General features: G+C 44.5%; 1 protein-coding gene across 1 annotated transcript in view; it reads right to left on the bottom strand.

Annotated features, from left to right (window-relative positions):
- Positions 1-19,359, bottom strand: part of Map3k5 (mitogen-activated protein kinase kinase kinase 5) — a 217,786-nt gene that overhangs the window by 29,695 nt on the left and 168,732 nt on the right. The window contains exons 16-20 of the mRNA XM_052751136.1: positions 13,217-13,344; positions 12,707-12,843; positions 8,164-8,269; positions 3,323-3,480; positions 370-547 (exon numbers count right to left, since the gene is read on the bottom strand). Coding sequence (XP_052607096.1) covers positions 370-547; positions 3,323-3,480; positions 8,164-8,269; positions 12,707-12,843; positions 13,217-13,344 — 707 coding nt within the window. The remainder of the gene's footprint in view (positions 1-369; positions 548-3,322; positions 3,481-8,163; positions 8,270-12,706; positions 12,844-13,216; positions 13,345-19,359) is intronic.

Raw genomic sequence — 19,359 nt, 5'->3', positions numbered from 1 at the left:
TACCCAGATGTTTGAAAATTTAACAGTCTTGTGATATCCTATAGCCTGTTAGTAGCAACCTGGAATTTCAACTCTGAAGGACTCAGTTTACCTCTTTCACATTGTGAAAGTCCCAGTGCTAGAATGTACCAGAGCCTGGTACAGTAACTATAATCTATGTGATGGAAGATCATCACGCACCAGGTCCTAGCATTTTTGAAACTGATAGTACCATGACTTCTGGATACAGAACCCAGTGCCAAGAACAATATGCTGTTTATACCAATTTCTAGGGATACTGAAAACAGGTGCTTACTTAGGGAGACATTTTTCCTTTTAAAAACTTAAGATTTAGAGTCGGCCCCACACCCTCTTCTCATAACAACATACCTGAAAGCTTGGGTTGTGTCTTTTTCTTTTTGCTGGAAACTTTTAAGAACTCGTCAATAAGCAAGTCATTAGCACAGGCTCTCTTGTCAGGGTCCGGTTCAAAACACTTCAGTATGAATGCCTTGGCCTCAGCAGACATGGACTCCGGGATCTCTGGGTGGACCTTGAACATCCCCACCTGAGGCACATTCAAGAGCAGACGGAGTCTCCTGAGCATTCGCATTCTCATTTCTCTCTCTCTCTCTCTCTCTCTCTCTCTCTCTCTCTCTCTCTCTCTCTCTCTCTCTCTCCCTCTCCCTCTCCCTCTCCCTCTCCCTCTCCCTCTCCCTCTCCCTCTCCCTCTCCCTCTCCCTCTCCCTCTCCCTCTCCCTCTCCCTCTTCCTCCCTCATACCCCTCCTCTCCCTTTTTCTTTCTCTCTGTTGAAGGGTGCCAGGGATGAAACCCAAGGCTTCATGCATCAAGTGTCCTGACACTGAGCTGGATCCCCAACCTGCCTGTGCCTTTTCTCCAGGTAACTTGGCATGCCCTTTCTGTAGCTTACAGAAGCTTACAGTGTGTTTTTGAAGGATGTAGGAAGAGTAACTAGCTGACGACACTGGCATTACAAAGTAGTAAGACAGCCCTTCAAAGCCTGAGAACTCATTAGTGTACCCTGCACTCAAAAGAAGACACTCTGTTGCAGTCACTGATTCGCTCAGAATAGTTACACGGCAGCTCCTGCGCTAGAGTTTTTTCCGTTTACGAATCTCACCGAATCCTCTCAACAACTCGGTGGATTAAATACTGTCCCTCTCACACCAGTGGGGAAAATACGCTTCTGAGAGGCTGCGTCTTGACGCGTTTTGCTTAAAGCCCACGTTCTTTCCCCTCTTACATAACTTGTATTTCCCCATCGCAAATCACCAGCGTTAAGAAATATTTAAAAGCACTTTGAAATTAAAACATGTTTCATATCGCAGTTAGCAGCTACTTCTTACTATTAGTATGCAAAAAAAAAAAAAAAATGTAAAGGAGCACGTGAGACGGCTCATTTAAAAGGGCCTGCCCAGCGAGCCCAGGACCCGAGTTGTGATTCCTGGAACTCAAGGTGGAAGGAAAGGAGTTGTCCTCTGGCTTTGACGTGCATGGGTCAGTGAGCGTACACACACACACACACACACACACACACACACACACACACACTCTTACACACGTGCACAATAAAATAAATGTAGTGATGTTTTCATGTAGTTTTGATATAACAAATGTATAAATAATAATATATTTGTAATAGCCATATAGCCTTTACTCTGTGTTAAAAATAATTCTAGCTGGGCAGTGGTGGCGCACGCTTTTAATCCCAGCTCTCGGGAGGCAGAGCCAGGCAGATCTCTGTGAGTTCGAGGCCAGCCTGGTCTACAGAGCGAGGTCCAGGACAGGCACCAAAACTACACAGAGAAACCCTGTCTCAAAAAAAAACAAAAACAAAAACGAAACAAAACAAACAAACAAACAAAATAATAATCCTAGGTGCTTTGTACAGATTAGCTCTCATATTCCTCCAGAAATTCCGGTGAGAGACAGTCTTTTTCTCCCCATTCTGTACTTACTGAGGATAAGGAGTTAAATAACCTCCTTAAGGAGGTCAGGGTAAATGTTCCAAATACCCTGACCATCTTGAAGTCTGTATCAGAAAATGGTCCGTCAGTGTCAGAGTCTATACGATCTAACCTAAGACAGCATCAGACAGTATCGCTTCCCATGAACATGCAAGGCTGCCTTTCAATGATGGAAGTGTGCTACATTGTTAAATAATAACCATTGCACTATGGATAACGAAGTAGCATTTCTTCCCAGCACTCTAGGGACATCCTAGAGAATGGCCAGAGACCAGCCAAGAGAAGAGAAAGACACTCTTGCCTCTCACTGTTCTTGCAGGTTCGGATGGCATTCTGGGGTTTTGCTTTTTGTTTGTTTTGTTTTTCCTTCAGTGCTGGGGGTGGAGCTCAGAGGGAGGGGTAGAACTCTGAGCCTCCTACATACATTCTTCATGTTCCTCTCAATGGCGGTCTGTCAGCTTTTCAACAAGCTTCAAGTAGATCACACTTTGTACAAACATGGAAGGTACGTAAGAAACACAGGGCCCTCGCAAGAAGCCACATGCGGATGGAGTGAGGGCTGAGCTGTGGCAGGCGACTTGCGGATGGAGTGAGGGCTGAGCTGTGGCAGGCGACAGGCTGAGGGTAACGGAGGCTCAGAAGTCTCTGCTACAGGGCAGGCACAGAGCTTCGCTTCCTGGGAAACAGGTAGTCTGGCTGGGGCAGGCTGAACACTCAGGCACGACATTGCCTTATCCAGACCTCAGACTTCCAAATCTCAGATCCATTTCTATATCACTGCCCTCTACACTGGGGTGGGGTGTGTTCTCACTTCCTAGAATTACTCATTGATAAACACACCAAAAGAACAGACATATGAAAATAAGGTTGATTTACTTAAGACGGATTCTTTAAACACTTGCGGTAGAGAAATAAGGAAAATAATTAGATTTAACTTCTAAATAGATTTAAATGTTGTTTTGTGAATTCTTGTGTGTGTGCATGTGTATATGTGTTTTGAGGTGCTATGGACTGAACCCAGGGATGCTAGCAAAGTGTTTTACCACTGTGACAGATCCCAAGCCCCCCAAAATGTTCTTATATTTTTCCTGCATGGAAAATATTCACACTATTTCCCAAAGAGTTTAGAGTCCTGTGTCATTTATACTGTGCTGTAAAAGGGTACATTGAGTCTCAGTTTAGAACCGAGAAAACCAAGGCTGAGGCACGGGTGTGGAGAGCAGGGTGGGGAGAGCAGGTCTCCCTGAACTTGACTGTATCTCACCATGTGTTTCCTTAGGCTTCCTTCCTAACAATCTCTGACATTCATACATGCACAAAACATCCGTACAAATCTTTATCTATGATATCTGACCTTGAACATGGCTGCTTGTGGCTCTCCTAGTTCATAAAATGGTGGTTTTCCGGTGGCCATTTCGATGATGGTGCAGCCCAAAGACCAAATGTCTGCAGCTTTTCCATAGCCTCGTGGTCCTTTATCGATGATTTCTGGTGCCATGTACTGCAGGGTTCCTGGAAATAATGCAAACATATTTTTACTTTAAAGGGGAAAGAATGATACCTAATGTCCATTTCAATTTTTCTACATAAATACGACAGCTAAAAAAAAGTATGATCCAGGTCTTGATGTCTCATCTTTCTTTGGGATCCAGTCTTCTCTGCAGTTAAGGAAAGCAGAAATGGAAGTGTTTATAACAGATCTTATCAGTGAAACAAACGGTTCACCAATAGCATCTGGTTAGGAGTGGGGTGTTCTCACTCTTAAAGTGGTATACGGCTGGCATACCCCTCTAAGGGATGCCGTAGAGGCTTCTGACCACAGCTGTTTGTCCAGAACAATAGGGAATACAACACTATATATTTCCGCATGCAGTTCCTCCAATATATGAAGGCTCCCATTATATGAACATTCCCAGAGAAGATCTAGTTGATTCACTGATCTCTTTCAAGCTATAGTTCCCAATTCTCGAACGCAGTATTTGACTCATGCTTCCATTTTGGAGATCACTATGGTAGGTGAAATAAGCCAGGACTATGACATATTCCGGTCTTGTCAAAGCTGAGGGCAGAGGAGTGGTTATTAGAAGCTGGGGGAAGTAAGGAGGTGAGAGGGATAGGTGCAGGAGCTCAGTCAGCACTAAGTTATAATCCAAAGGGGAAAAGTTCTGGTTTCTGCTCCAGAGCTAAGGGACAGGATGTAGCAATGATGTGTTCTATGTTAAAAAACAAAACAAAACATAAAAACTAGAAAGGGGACTCTCATGCTGTCACACAAAGAAACACTTAGATGTTTGAGGAGACAGATGTGCCACACTAAGCAATATATGCATGTATTTAAACATCACATGGCACCCATTAATTGCACAATTCTTCATGTTTCAAGGGGGGAAAAGCCCATAACAACAGGGATACTGCTCAGTAGCATATTGTTTACTTAGAAGATGTGTGAGTCCTAACACAGACAAAAATAAATAGGAAAAAAAAGAGATCATTTTTACTTCTTAAATCATGCCAGCACCAAGATTCTGAGAACTATGATGAAAAATAATCTATAAGCTTCTGGAGTATGTGATTCTGCATATCAATATATACAATTCTTGCTGTGGATTTTAGTGACAGATTTTTAACACAGTGTTTCTCAACCTGTGGGTTGTGACCCCTTTGAGGGTTGAGTGACCTTTTCACAGGGGTCCCATTATTAGATATCCCACATATTAGATATTTACAATTCGTAACAGTAGCAAAATTCATTACAGTTATGAAGTAGCATTGAAAATAATTTTATGGTTGGGGGGGTGGTCACCGCAATGAGGAAACTGTTTTAAAGAGTCACAGCATAAGGAAGGTTGAGAACTGTTGTGTTTCAAACTCATGACAAAGGGCTGAGGTGCCTATTTAATATATCAAATTAGACCTGGTCACCAGGTTCTCCCAGCATCCCTCAGTCTGTTACGGGGTATGGTTGGCATACGCAGCCCTGCGATGCTGAACTCTCCAGCCCAAGGGCTGGGCTGCCCTTCCCCCAGAGGCTATTTCCTATATAATCCAGACATTTTGGTGACCAGCTCCTTTTGTACCTTTGCCCTCCTGGCTGCTGCACCTGGTTCTCCTCTCTTTTCTCTCCTTTCCCTCTCTTCTCATGTGGCCCAGTTCAAGGTCATGCTCACCCTGGACTCTCCCAGATGTCTCTCCCTTTTATCTACAATAAACTTTCTCCTCCACCATCCCTAGGAGCAGCCATGTGTAGTAGTGCAGGTCCATAGGGTTGAGGAAATTGGCTCAGACCAGTAGCCAAGGCATGCACATAATGCAATCCTTAAGAGCCAACCTGGAGTCTGCCTGAGGACCTAGCAACACTCGATGTGATGTCAGAGTTCCTGATTGTGCCCAGCCAATGAGGGATGACCACACAGACTGGATGCTGGGAGGAGGGTATATAAGGCCTTCCCTGTTGTTGAATAATGGAGTTTGTTATTTGCCTTCCACAGACTCCCGGTGTCTGTACCATAGACACCCTGCCTTCTCACCCCCTCTCCTGAGGGAGCCGTTAGAATCCAAGCAACAGCCATGCCCTTCCCTTTTTTATTTATTTATTTATTTATTTTTCATCCAAGAACCACTTTTAATGGATCAAAGACAGGTCGTGAGCCATTATCAAAGACAAGCCATATGAGTGGATACGAATATGCTGAAAGGGGGAGATGAGGGAAGGGGCTGTGCAAAGCCAGGCAGCTGAAAGGCTGTGGTACGGTAGGGACGGGGGAGTGGCAGGAGCCCTTGGTCCTAGTTCCCACCTTGTGTAGCCCAGGGAAGTACTCAATGCCATAAGGAAATGCAGGGAAGTCTGCGCTTCCAATGCTGAGTGAGCAAGACATGGGGTCTCAAAGTCACTGGGCTCCAACGCAAATCACGCCTTGTCCAAGGTAAGGGCTGAGGCTTTGTTTACGCCCAATGGCAGCCACTGAGGGCTCTGGTTGATGTTTTTAAAGCATCCCTTGGCTGCAGTGCTGAGGCCCAACAGGAGGGGGCAGGAGTGGAAGCAGAGAGCAGGAGGCTGTGCAAGACAGGTGTGCCAGGAGAGCCACAGCCCTGGACCGGTGGCTCTGGACCGGTGGCTGCCCATCCATCCCCTTCTGGACATATTTGGATGATTGGACTGCAGCGTGAGAAAAGGAGCCAGGGACAACCCACAGTCTAGAGTGGCCCTCAATGGAGATGGGGCAGAGTGTGGGTGGGAAAGGTTTGAGGAGCAGGTAATTAATTCCACTTAGCATGTTAAGTCTTGTTCAAACCTCAGATCTCTTACTAACCAGTTCTGTGACCTTGGGCAAGTTATTTAAACTCTTTGAACCTTAACGTTCTCACCATAAACCAGGATAATGATACCTCATGATTAGGTTTATACAAAAATTTCAGTGCGTATAATGCACTGTGCACCCAAGCAAAGTATACAGTCAGTGCTCTATAAATAACGACCACCACTGCCTTTCCTCTCACTCAAATCACCAAGAGGTGAAACAGAGCCAGCTCTATATTCGCTAGAGGTGATGAGATACCTTGACCCCTGGTGTCGAGAGGACCAAGGTCTGCACGGCGTGGCTCTCACATCAGCACTAGAGAGAGATCTAAGATCCTTAGTCCAACATCGTACATGTCATACACCTTCATGTGTGGCCAGGGGAGAGTTACGGGCCTGGGGCCCTGGTGAGGGCTTCTTCCCTACAAGGCCTTGGGGATTACAGACACGTTTTTTAAGATGAGCAGAAGTTATGAAATCAACATCCTGTCCAAAACCAACATGGAAGTAGGGATTATCATCTCCCGAGTTACAGCGTCTGGGCAGCATTGAAACCGCCTCTTGCCAAGTTGAGGGAGGAGGAGGTAAGCAACACAGGAGCTGCTGGCAGGTTTGAATTCATCTTAAAAACACATTGTAAATACGGGTAATCCCGGGTCTGAAACACACCGTGTGGCGTGTAGGAGGGGTGCTGCCTGGGGATCCGAGCGACACACTGACAGAATGTTTCCCTCCACCTTCCTGCCTCTCCGGCTACCAGCACAGATGGAAGGCTAGGTGGACAGGGAGATGGGCCGAGGGCTGAAGGCCGATGACATGCACAAAGGGTGGGCTGAAACCCTGTGCCCCATCATACACAAACTGCCACGACCACCGGAGTCCTCCCGTTTCTCCCCACCAATGTCCCTATGTGCAAAATGGACCCCTTTCTACCTACCACAGTGGGTTCAGAAACGGGGACAGCTGGCCATTTCGCTTTACATTAAATCAAAGATTAGTCATTGTGTCTCTTTAATTTTTTTTTTCCTTTTTGGAATTCTTCCCCCCCCCCCACCCACCCAACATAAGATTGTTATTATTTGGGAATTTCATACAATGCACCTCGATATGGTAACATAAACATTTTTGGTTTTGCTATAGCAATCTCTCCATCTCTGGCCCTGGGCCACCTCCCTTCTCTAATAACAAGAGAACGGAACACTTCTGAAGAGTCAGCACCTGAACATGGAGCAGAGATGCGTTTGCAGGCCCAGTGTCTAATGAGCAGTCATCCCTCTGTTGAGTTTCCTCTTGGCCGCCTTCACCTCTTTGGAAACTGTCCCCCCACTCCCAGGACTTTTCACTAGAGGCAGCTCCGTCTCTGTGCGTTGCCTAATTTCTCATCCCCACCTCTTCTGAGTGGATGAGTCACTTCCTCTTTCTGAATTGAAATCCTAAGGTTATTTATAATGTGGAGTAGGGGAATTGATTCCTGGGAGAAAATAGACTAGGAAAGAGGGAAATGGGAGCCCAGATAGGAAGTGATTTGGGGATGAGTAAGACTCCGAGAGGCTGGGCGAGGGAATGTTTGTAAAGAAAGCAGCACGGGGTGGGGGGGGTCAGAGAGGCTATAAACCTGGAGGAAAATGGACAGGAAACAACACAAATAACAAGCTGGGAGTGGAAAGTTTTCTTCAGTGGCATACAACAGCAGACGGAGCCACTCACAGAAACCCCAGAAGGCAGCAAGGGCAAGCCAGAACTTCTAGAACATTTCCCAGTGAGCAGCGGGCAATCCCGACGACGACGTTAGTGTTCGTGGGAACACTGACTGGGTTCATCTCTCACCTTACTATGCTCAGGCTCAGCAACTGCGTCTTTAATTGTTCAAGATCTGTATCATTAGTGTAAAAACTTGCCTGTGAAGGTCTCAGTGCAGGGGTTTATGCCAGCCAGCCTCTTTGATGTCCCGAAGTCAGAGATCTTGAGAACACCGCTGTAGGTATTAATCAATACATTGTCACCCTAGGGAAAGAATACTCCAATCAAAATGTCATCTTTTGCAGATGCTGTTTGTGGTTGACTTAAGCCTAATTAAAAAAAAAAAATGCCCTCAGAACAAACAACGACATCCATCCCGTGTTCTTCGTTAATAGTTTGTCTAAATAGAGAATTCTTTTCAATACAGGATTCTTGGTATAATTTTTTATTTATGTGTTATCAATTGTTTATAATTATCTGTTCAGGTCACAAGGTCAAATATGGCCTCGAGGGAAAGCTCACTACAGTTTACACTTAGCCTGGGTTACCTGTGTGCAGCATCTATATAACTGATAACTTTCTTCAAGTCCCAGTCCCTTTATTTTCTTTTCTGTGTTGTTTTTGCATTTCTGAGGATGTCTGAGTTGGCTTTAGGGTTGTAGGTCACTAAGCAAGCAGGTACACTAGGAACAGACATAGTTTTGGGAGAATGCTGCTGCCCATTTAAGAGACCAGCAAAGTGGTTCTTTTAGTTTTGGCTAATACTCTTGAAGACATTTAGAAGAACTCCCTTTTTTTTTTTTTTGACTCTGTGTAGCCCTGGCTGTCCTGGAACTCGCTCTGTAGATCACGCTGGTCTCGAACACAGAGATCCACCTGCCTCTGCTTGTGGGAGCTGGGATTACAGGGGTGTACCACCAGAGCCCCGGCATCACTCCCATTCTTTTAGGTATCCCATAGTAATCTCTGTTCATTACCATTCTAAATTCTCAGTCCTGAAGTATCATGTTTGCTGTTTTCCCCTTTTGAACATGTGATCTCTGCCTTTAAACTGAACACAGTTAGGATGGACACCTTAAATCAGGCATGCTCAGACATGTGCTGGCACCTTCCAATATGAATATGTGTGGACAGGCTCCCTAAGAAAGTGCTCTCTTTGTTCAGGAGGCACACCCCTTTACTCAGAGTAAAATAAACAAACAAACAAACAACAAAACCTCTCCATGGTTGCTCTAAGCAATGAAGTGTCCTTCATTTTTTATATCCTGGCTGCACTATCTGGCTTTGTGGTCACCAAGAAGTGGACGCACGTTGTTTGTTTACAAAAGGAGCACACTTTAAATAAGGCAGGCTCGGTCAAAAATTCATTTGTTTTTGCTAACAGAGAACACAGGCAGAAGTACCCTACGACACACTGAGGCAGGAACAGATTTTTCTGAACAGGACTTCACGTGCCCAGGAGTTTAAGCCCAACAAGTGACAAGTGGGACCTCACGAACTAAAAAGCGTCCGCACAGCTAGAGAAACAATCAGTGAAAAAGGAAGTCCACATAAGAGGAGAGGGTCTCTGCCAGCGACACAGCTGATGGAGGACTAATATCCAGAATATCTGAAGAACTCCAAAATCAAAGTTAAAAAACCAACCAACCAAACAAAACCAAAACATGTAAACAAATGACTCATTCAAAAAAAATCAGCTTGGGATCTGAACAGAGTTCTCCAAAGAGGAAATGAAAATGACTAAGAGATATCTCAAAAAAATGATCCTTGTCCCTAGTGACCAGGGAAAAAAACCAATGGAAATAACTTTGAGATTTCATCTTTACTGGTCACAACAGCGAAGTAACCAACAACAAACACTGGAGGGCGTAGGGAACCCTCATTCACGGTTGGTGGGAGTGCAAACCGGTGCGGCTACCATAGAAATCAGGATGGAGAATTTCTCAAAGAGGTAAACATCTACCATGTGGCCCAGTGATATCGCTCCTTGGCATATGCCCAAAGGTCTTCACTTCCTCCTCCACATATACCTGCTCAGTCATGACTGCTGCTTCTCTAGTCACAATAGCTAGGACATGAAACAACTTAGATGTCCTTCAAATGAGAAGTGGATAAGGAAAATGGGGCACATCTACACTGTGGAATACTATGCAGCTGTAAAGAAAAAAGAAATCATGAACTCATTCAGGTACGTGGGTGGAATTAGAAAAGATCACATCGAGCGAGGCAACCCAGACCCAGAAAGAGGAAAGTCCTATCTGTGTTCTTTCTCATCTGTGATCTCCAGCTCCAAGTCTTCAGATAGGAATACATAACCGAGAATAACCACAGAAACCAGGAGAGTAAAAAGGAGCCGTGGCGGGGTAGCCAGGGACAACAGGAATGTCGGGACACATGTGATTTGAAGGGTGAAATGGAAAAAACAGGTGGGCTTTAATTGGGGAGGTGGAGGGAGATGAATACAGGAGAGAGGAGAGTTAATTAACAGTAGGGATGTGTGAAGAAGTCATAAGGAATCATATTATTATCTAGCTACCAAAATAAGATAAGCATATATATATATACATATATATATACAGATACACACATATTTAAATGACATTTTCCCATCTGGGCTGACAATGCTCTCCCACAAAGCCATACGCTATCTAACAAAAACCCAACCATCAGGCACGAGAAGCACCCTTCTGAGTTGTGGACCAGGGTTGTTCAAGAGACTCCCAATACACAGCTATTGCCAATGCCCTTGGTTGCCCCCCAGAGGCTGAAGGTAAGTCTCTACGGCTGAACATACCATATACTTAGGACACAATACCTAGAGGATCCAAGCCGGTTCTGACTTTTGAGCCTCCTCCATGAGGACTAGCTTTCATTGTACCAGAAGATGCCATGTGGGCTTCCAAGGTAGGGAAGTAACCGAGAGTTCTCCTACCCAGATATGATGCCCCGGAACCCAAACAATGACCAGCATGGCATAATATCCTTAAGGATGCACAGTGGCATGCATATTTACTGGTAACCAGCAGTTCTCTGATTAGACTTAAGGCCAACTCAACAAGAGGAAAATCATGCTTGGCACTGAAAACCTAGCCAAGTGCAAAAGGCTGGTGAAGTCATGGATCTTGGAGAAGACCCTGTAACTACCACTTTATTAAACCATCCTACCTTATAGCTGCATTCTAAATATTTATCCTTATGCCCCTAGAAAGGTGTAGTTCTCACTTCTCATCAAAGAAATGTCTCATTGCAATAGACAGAGACCATTTTAGAAAACTACCACTGATCAAAATGCTAAGAACACTGACCCAATGATACAGCTAGAACACAACTCCTTCACCAGAAACTCAAGGGTCATAGCAGAAGCAGGGGCAGGAAGATTGTCAAATCTAAAGAACAGGAAGTGCCGTGAGATGTCCTCTCCTAAAAATGTCCGAGAAGCTACTATAGCAAGAATTGTTAGAAGGTCTTATTAATAGAAACAAACCTCGAGCCAGATATTGTGGTGAACGCTGGAAGATCAGAGAAGCAGAACAAGTCACAGCTAACCTCACCACCTGATCCTGTTTCCTCAGACTGGAAGCCTCTGAGTCCTCATCCAGAATGGGTCTCAGCTGAACTGTAGCTCAAAAGCCTAAAAGCTTAACCAGTCAAATGCTTCTAGTTTCTGGTCTTCATGCCTTGTATATCTTTCTGCTTTCTGCCATCACTCCCTGGCATTAAAGGCTCACTTCTTGGAATTAAAGGCGTTGAGTCTCCATGCTTGGCTGTATCCTTGAACAGATGGACTTCTGCCTCTGGAATGCTAGGATTAAAGGCGTATGCTACCACTGCCTATCCTCTATGTTTAATATTGTGGCTGTTCTGTTCTCTGACCCCAGGTAAGTTTATTAGGGTGCACAATATTTTGGGGAACACAATACCACCACAAGCTACACCGAGGGAGTCTCATCAACATGGCTCCTTAAACAAGACCTGAACAAGCAGGACACCAAAAGACATGTTAGTACAGAAGGGGGAATCTCATGGGGTGTCAGCTCCACACAAAGAACTACAGGCAACTAGCAAATGCTCGGAGCAGAAGAAATAATCCTCCCCAGGGAAGTGTCCCCACATCAGTTATCCAATACCAGTGGTCAACCCTGAAATCCAGTAACATTATATATGTTGAACAGATTATATATTTAGGAAGATATATCTCAACAACTAAAGAAATGGAAGCCATGAATTTGAGAGAGAGCCAGGGAGGGTACATGAGAAGGGTTGGAAAAAGAAAGGAAAAGGGGAAAATGATGTAATTATATTTAATTCATTTCAAAAACAAAAACCCAAGCTTATTAGTTTTAAATTTTCTTTTTCAAGAGAAACTAAAGTTTTTTTTTTTTTTATTTTAGAAATTTGTATAAGGATTAATAGGCCTGGCAGCTCCTCAGGAAGAGGCCAGGTCCTGCTTGGCTTGGGAGCACGGCACTCCACCCCACAGTGCTCCTAGGAAATACCACCGAGTGGCAGCAAGGTCTACTGGCTTCACTGGGTAAGAAGGCTGCTCCTCGTGGAAGACAACGACATGAATATAACTGCAGTGTTCCGCCAAGTCGCCCTTATTCCCCATTCACAGTTAGCGCTCAGAACACAACCTGGTACTTTCAAAGAAAAGGACCACCCAGGAAGGACCCCAGCAGGATGAATCGTGGTGCACCCTACCTTTATATCCCGGTGAACGATCTGATTGTCATGAAGGTATTTTAATCCTTCCAATATTTGCTTTGTATAGAAGCCAATCGTTTGCTCGTTGTCTTTTAACGGGCCCCACTTGGAACGAAGGAGAGCAGAAAGACTTCCTGTAAGATAAGAGAAATGGTGGGCTCTTGACAGCATATCAATAACGTGACACAAAGTTAATCTAGACTGCATTGGCTCTTCGCAGTAGGTGAGAAACCACTCCAGTTACCTGGGCTCAGACACGAATATGAAAATATCCCTATTCTGAAGGCAGTCATTATCAACTCAGTCTAAGTGAAAGGATGCTCAGTCTTTAATCCAAGTCATGATGACGGAAGCTAACACGGTTTCAGAATTTCTTTACTATCTGCTGATCAGCATAAAGGTAATGTCACCTGTGTAACATTTAACATGAATAATTCCATTCAGTTTAGCTCTTCTTCCAGGCCTTGGAAATTTGCATTTCTGAAAGGAAGAAAAGCGTTATCTTACCTCCCGGGACTTGCTCCATGAAGATTTTAATGAAGCCGTTCTCACTGAAGGAGCCCAGATACTGGACAATGTTTTTGTGCTTCAAATGCTTGTGCAAGGCAATTTCTTCATGCAGGGGCTGAGAGTATCTGGAAGATGTGCAAATATCAATATGCTGAGCATTCAGCCAGACTTCAGAGTATTAATTTAAGCAATGCACACTGAAAATGCCAGCTAACTGGTGCCCATAAATAAAACCAAACGGCCACCTAAACCTTTGACCATCTAAAGCCTTTATTTCTTGTAAACTCTGTGACAATGTAGCTGCAGCTTGACCAGGAGAGAAGTATTAGATACTGTTCAAAGCTCCTGGCGTATATTAACTCATTTCTTTTAACTAAATGTACTGTTAGGGATGCCCATTTTACGACGACCCAAGATCATAAAGCTAGTGAGAGACTTAAGCCATGAGTCCAGGGGATTAGATACCATCCACAGAGCCCACTGCCCATATTAGCAATGGCATCCTCTTCTGTTGGCTTCATCAACATAACTACTATTCCAGGAGGTTCTTGTCCAGGAAGGCAAAAATTTAGTGTTCATCCCCAACTTCCCCAAGGCCAATAAACTCCTTAGTAGAAACCACAAAACCATTTATAGGCTAATTTCTTTCAGCCCACTGATTCAAAACCCTCACCTTCTGAATCCACAAAGCCTAGCATATCATGATTTTTGCCTGACCAGCTATACACTAGAGTTCAAAATCATATGCATATTCTATATGACTATCAAATTCTGAAAGTGTTTCATATTTCTGAAATAGCACAGCACTTCTGATAGTTATATGAAGTACTGTAAATCTTACAGACTTTGAAGAAGTCTACGATCAATGAGTACTTACGTAGTCATTACACAGCTTGTCAAATAATAAAATTTCAACAAATCAACTTGTAACTTAATTTAATTGGCTTTCATTGGTAATTCATGATAGCGTCTGGTCCAAAGAGACCAGACGCTATCATGTAAACTGGATATGGCAGAGCATGCTGGATATGGCATGTAAACTGGATATGGCAGAGCAGCCCAGGTTTAATGTAGTATAAGCAGGAATGAGAAAACAGCATGGTGTAAAAAGCAACTGGATTACTTCAGGTCATTGTCCTTGCATGTGTCTAAGTGGAGAGAGGAATGTCCTTATTCTGGTGACTTAGACTGGCTGGGCTCCTTTGACCAAGTGTTTTTTCTTCTAGAAAAACTGGCCCATTTGGGAATTTGACTACCATCTCTCTCTTGATTTAGAGAAAGGTCAGATCTTACAAATAAAGAGATTAGGTGTAGGTGACATCAAACCTGGAACATGAATGATTCTATTTTGATCTGTTGCAACCTAGTATAGGCAGACCAAATCAACAGCCTTCCGTAAGCTTTATTTAATAAACTAAATATGCTTGGGTATCAGTAACCATAGATAGCGATTCAATGTTAGTCTCTAACACACACACACACACACACACACACACACACACACACACACACACTCTTATACAGTAGAGGCTACCAGCATGAGAGTCTTTAATTATACTAAAGCATATTCAATGCAAACTGGATACCCCCGACTTGCTTCAGGCACCCTTAAGGAATGTTCAGATCGTTCAGTGACAAATCCAGCTAGACAGCCTGGAGCTTTTTAGAAGGCAGTAACAAACAGTAACATCCAGTGTTGAATGGTGCTGTCTTCATGCAGCTGTGCAGGGTAAGTTCTAGCTCAAGCACGTACTTTACGGAGATCTAAATTCACTTACTTGAGGTACATTTTTATAATCCTTTTGAGATAAATCTTTATAATAATTTTTAAAAATTTTATAGTATTTCTCAGAAAGCTGGCCAGAAACAAAGGAAAAACTCTTATGTCTCAGACCTACCATTCCCCCCCCCTTTAGAATTGCTATAGGAGTTCAATGGCAAGCTTTAAAGTGATCCATCAACAGTACATCAGCTGGAGACAGCAAGAGCACGTTGATATGGGATGAGTTGAAACAAGAACTATCAATATGCGGTAGTATCAATTGTTTGGTAGTGAATGAACCTCAGCTGTGAAGACAACGTCGCTTCTGGAGAGATGGAAGACACTTAGAGACAAATTCATGATCGCCCTTGACATGCCCTAGTGGCACAGGCTGTCTCCTTCTGCAGATTCAGATTAGGATCACCAATCTGACATTAGCAACTGACTCACTTCATCATAAACCAAAGGCATCCTACCTCCTGACCCTCTATTGAAAATCAAATTACAAAGGTCTACAGTTAAGGTTAAGAGAAGCAAGCATCCAAAGCCCACTATTTAAACCAAGATCAAAACTTAACAATACTAATCAAGAGTCCAGCTGAGCTAAGGGTAAATACTCCTCTCCAACATGGAGACTGTCATAAACACTCAGCAGTTCTCTCCAGTCTAAGTGCAAGATATACATGAGGATGAAATAATCACCTTTCAGGTCAAAAAGGTGGGCTACAGTCAGGTGGTGGTGGAGCATGCCTTAAATCCCAGCACTCAGGGGGCAGAGGCATGTGGATCTCTGAGTTTGAGGTCAGCCTGGTCTACAGAGTTCCAGGACAGCCAAGGTTACACAGAGAAACCCTGTCTTGAACGCCCCCCCCCCCCCCCCCCCCCCCGCAAAAAAAAAAAAAGAAAAGAAAGTAGGTTAGGTTACATTAGGAAAATTGCAAGAAATAGAAAAAAGGAATGATGTCATCAGAGATACTCCATATACTTAGCTTGGAAAAAACTTACTCATCTGTAAATTTCTTCAGGCGCTACTGTTAATCACCTAGGTTAGTATTTCCCAGCATTATTTTGAGGTGTGTGTGTGTGTGTGTGTGTGTGTGTGAATATATGGCCCAGGCTAGCTGGCCTCCAATAGGGCCCTGTTGCTCCAGTCTTCTGATTGCTGGATTGCAGGTGTGCACCATCACACCTAGCCAGTTTGCCTCTTCTAGACAGTGTCTTACAGACTACTCATGTCCAGGAGTAAGTACCCTTAGAGGTTCTGGATGAGCTCGGCATCTTTAAAAGTTCCCCAGTTGACTGATATACAGCAGCTAGATAGAGAATTTCGATAGAAATGAATAGTTCAGGGATGTGCAGAATGCTAGTGGGGAAAGTCAATCTGTGATTACCAACCAGCTAGGGAGAGACTGAAAATGCTGTTAGACCCATAACTTCTCCCAAAATAAACTCTTTTTAGAATTGGAAGGAAACATAGAAAGGACTTGCTTAGAGACGGGCCAGGGCCTAGTACATGCTAAGGCAGTGGTTCTCAACCTTCCTAATGCTGCGACACCTTAATGCAGTCCCTCATGTTGTGGTGACCCCCAACCATAACATTATTTCCGTTGCTACTTCATAAGTGTAATTTTGCTACTGTTATGAATTGCAATGTAAATATCTGATATGCAGGACATCTGACATGAGACCCCTGTGAAAGGGCAGTTGGACCGTAGGGGTCCTAACCCAAAGGTTGAGAACCACTGTGCAGCTATAACTCCCAACTCTAAGTAAGTGTTGCCGCTTTGGGGGTTTGGTCCTGGGTTTCGGCACTAAAATGTGAGTTTTGCAACTCTGGGGGGAAAAGGTATCCTGACTACTTGGGCAGTCAGGTGACACCTCAAGCCTCTAGGACAGCTCAGCCCTGGAGGTATTCCGGATACCTTGAGCTGCTAGGACAGCTCTGATGGCTGGAGCTGCAATGAGACAGTTCAGCCCTGGAGGTCAAGGTATCCTGGATATCCTCCAGCTGCTAGGACAGCTCAGCCCTGGGAGGGAAGGTATGCTGGCTGCTCGGGAGACTCAGGCCTGGAGCTGCTAGGACAGCTCAGCAGAGAAGGGTATCCTGATTATTCAGGAGTCAGGCTATACCTGGTGTGGTGGGGATGATCTCCTCATAGGGTATAGCAATCCTGCTTCTCTCCTGGAGAGACGCTACAGCTGAGTTTTGCTCAGCCCCCACTTAAGGGGGCTTCCTAGCAAAGCTCTGCTTCTTCGGCCTAAGATGTTGCTTCTTTTTGCTTCACTCTGCAAAAGGGGAAACCCCTGCAGAAATGTAGCAATCTCCTCCAGAAAAGTGTTACTTTTTCAGCTCCCCCTTGCTCAGTCCCCTGAGGGTCTCCTCAGCAAGGTTCTTCTGTTCAGCTCCCCCTTGCTCAGTTTACTCTGGGACGTCTTAGCCATCTTCTTCTCTGTACTGGCGAATGAAGATCTTCACACCCAAAACTCTTTTGAGAAAGAGACTTATTTGGAAAGGAGGAGTCCAGGAGAGTGGCTGCCTCTGCCACAGTGGAAAGAAGAGCCCACAATTAACCAGGCAGAATGTCTTGGGGGTGGAGTCAACAGGGATTGGTTAGTTTTCTTCTGCTCAGGGATTGGTTAGTTTTGTGGGTTAGGGGCAGAGATGGCCCTGATTTCAGAGCCAAACTGTGTTTCTTCCCCTGGTTCCGGGCTCTAGGGTCAGAGTGAGTTTCTTTAGCCAGCCCTGTTTCCCTACACCAACTACCAGAAGAAAGCATGGTTGCTGTTAAAATTCTTCCTTGTGGATGGGGATTTGGTGTACTTCACTATGCATCATTCACACCCACCATCATACTTCAGTAATTCTCTTACCAAAAAAAAAAAAAAAAAAAAGATGGGGACTGACCATCTTTTCCAATAGAATATCTAGATTCCTTCTAGGGCACATGGCTAGAAATACCTGTTTACTCTACCTTCACACTAGCACAGTTAACAAGAAGCTACCAGCACTGACTGTTTAACAGAAGGGCCTGCCATGCGGGTATTTTTAAACACGTACCCTGACTGTATCATTATGAATAGGAACCCAGGGCATTTTGTGGTTAGTATGCTTCATGTAGATAATAGCATTTGAATAAACCTAACGTATGAGACCATTTTAGAAGTAGATTTCTTCCAAGTGCATCCTGAAATCCATCTGGGGAGTGAAGGAGGAATGTGGCTAAAGCTTACTTTAGCAATAGGGTAGTGACAACTTATTTAACTTTTCTGTGTTGTTTTGGCCACGTTGACCTTGAGAGGCCTGTAGATTCATAAGTGGAGTTGGTACACGGGTTACCCAGGGAGTTCAGGGGAATGAGCACACCTCTCATCACGGTCACTGGAGGGTGGTGAGGAGGACAGTCAAAAGAAGCTCACAATGGAGCTTGCATTAAAATATAGTCATGGAGGGGTAACAAATAATGCATTTTCATCTTTCATGATTGTAGGAATGCTGCAGAAGGCCTAAAATAAGTCATGAGCCGGAAATACAAGCTGGAGAGAGGAACCGCCAGTTGCAGACACAAAGCCTCAGGGAGTAAGTACCCCAGGGTAGACAGCAACAGGAAATCCCGCTATCGGAGCTACTCGGTTCCCAGAATGGCTTTTTTCCTAAAGGTGAGTCCATCGTCTGCAAGGTGATGTATATACAGTTGGAACTGTTTCTTCCAATATTCCTTCTGGCCCTCTTCCTTTTCCCCTCGGTGACCCATTAAGCATATCTAAGTTGTAGCTGTTCCATGGCTCCCAGATAGTCTGTCTACGGCTTCTTTTTAGTTCCCCACCCCACCTCACCCCCTGCTTTTCAGTTTTGGAAGTTCCTATCAACTTGTCCTCAACTACATCCCATCTCAGGCATCTGTCGTCACTGTCACGGTGTTTCCGACTTCTAGCAGTTCTTGAGTTCTTTCCTAGAATTCCTACATCTGTCCGCGTATGCTCTCCACTCTTTCAGCCAGAAGCCGCAGCCTCTTAATCCGTTGTTTTAAATCCCCAGTCTGCTAACGCCAACTTGCCATATCCGGTTCTGGCTCTCAGACATGTCAATGTTCTTCCAATTATGTTTTTGCCTTTTAGCATGCCTCAAGATATTTTTTGGATGGTAAATGTGATGTTTTGGGCAAGAGAATCACAGTAAACAGGGCTTTACTGTGTAAAGCAGTGGGCTGCGGTAAGGGCAGGGGTGTGAGGGCAGGGATTAAGAGTGCTCCCTAGGCTTGTGTCTCAGTCACTGAGGCTGTGTCCTCAGCTGCTGGGTTGGATTCTACAGTGTTCTTCGCCCACATTTGGTCAGGCTTTCTGAGAACAGGCTGCAGCTAGAGTTTTCCTGCCTGGCCCA

The sequence above is a fragment of the Peromyscus californicus genome, unplaced genomic scaffold (assembly GCF_007827085.1).
Source record: "Peromyscus californicus insignis strain IS unplaced genomic scaffold, ASM782708v3 Scaffold_22__1_contigs__length_63687245, whole genome shotgun sequence".
Classification (NCBI taxonomy): domain Eukaryota; kingdom Metazoa; phylum Chordata; class Mammalia; order Rodentia; family Cricetidae; genus Peromyscus; species Peromyscus californicus.
Note: the sequence above shows the minus strand (reverse complement) of the source record. Positions and strands in the feature narration are given on the sequence as shown.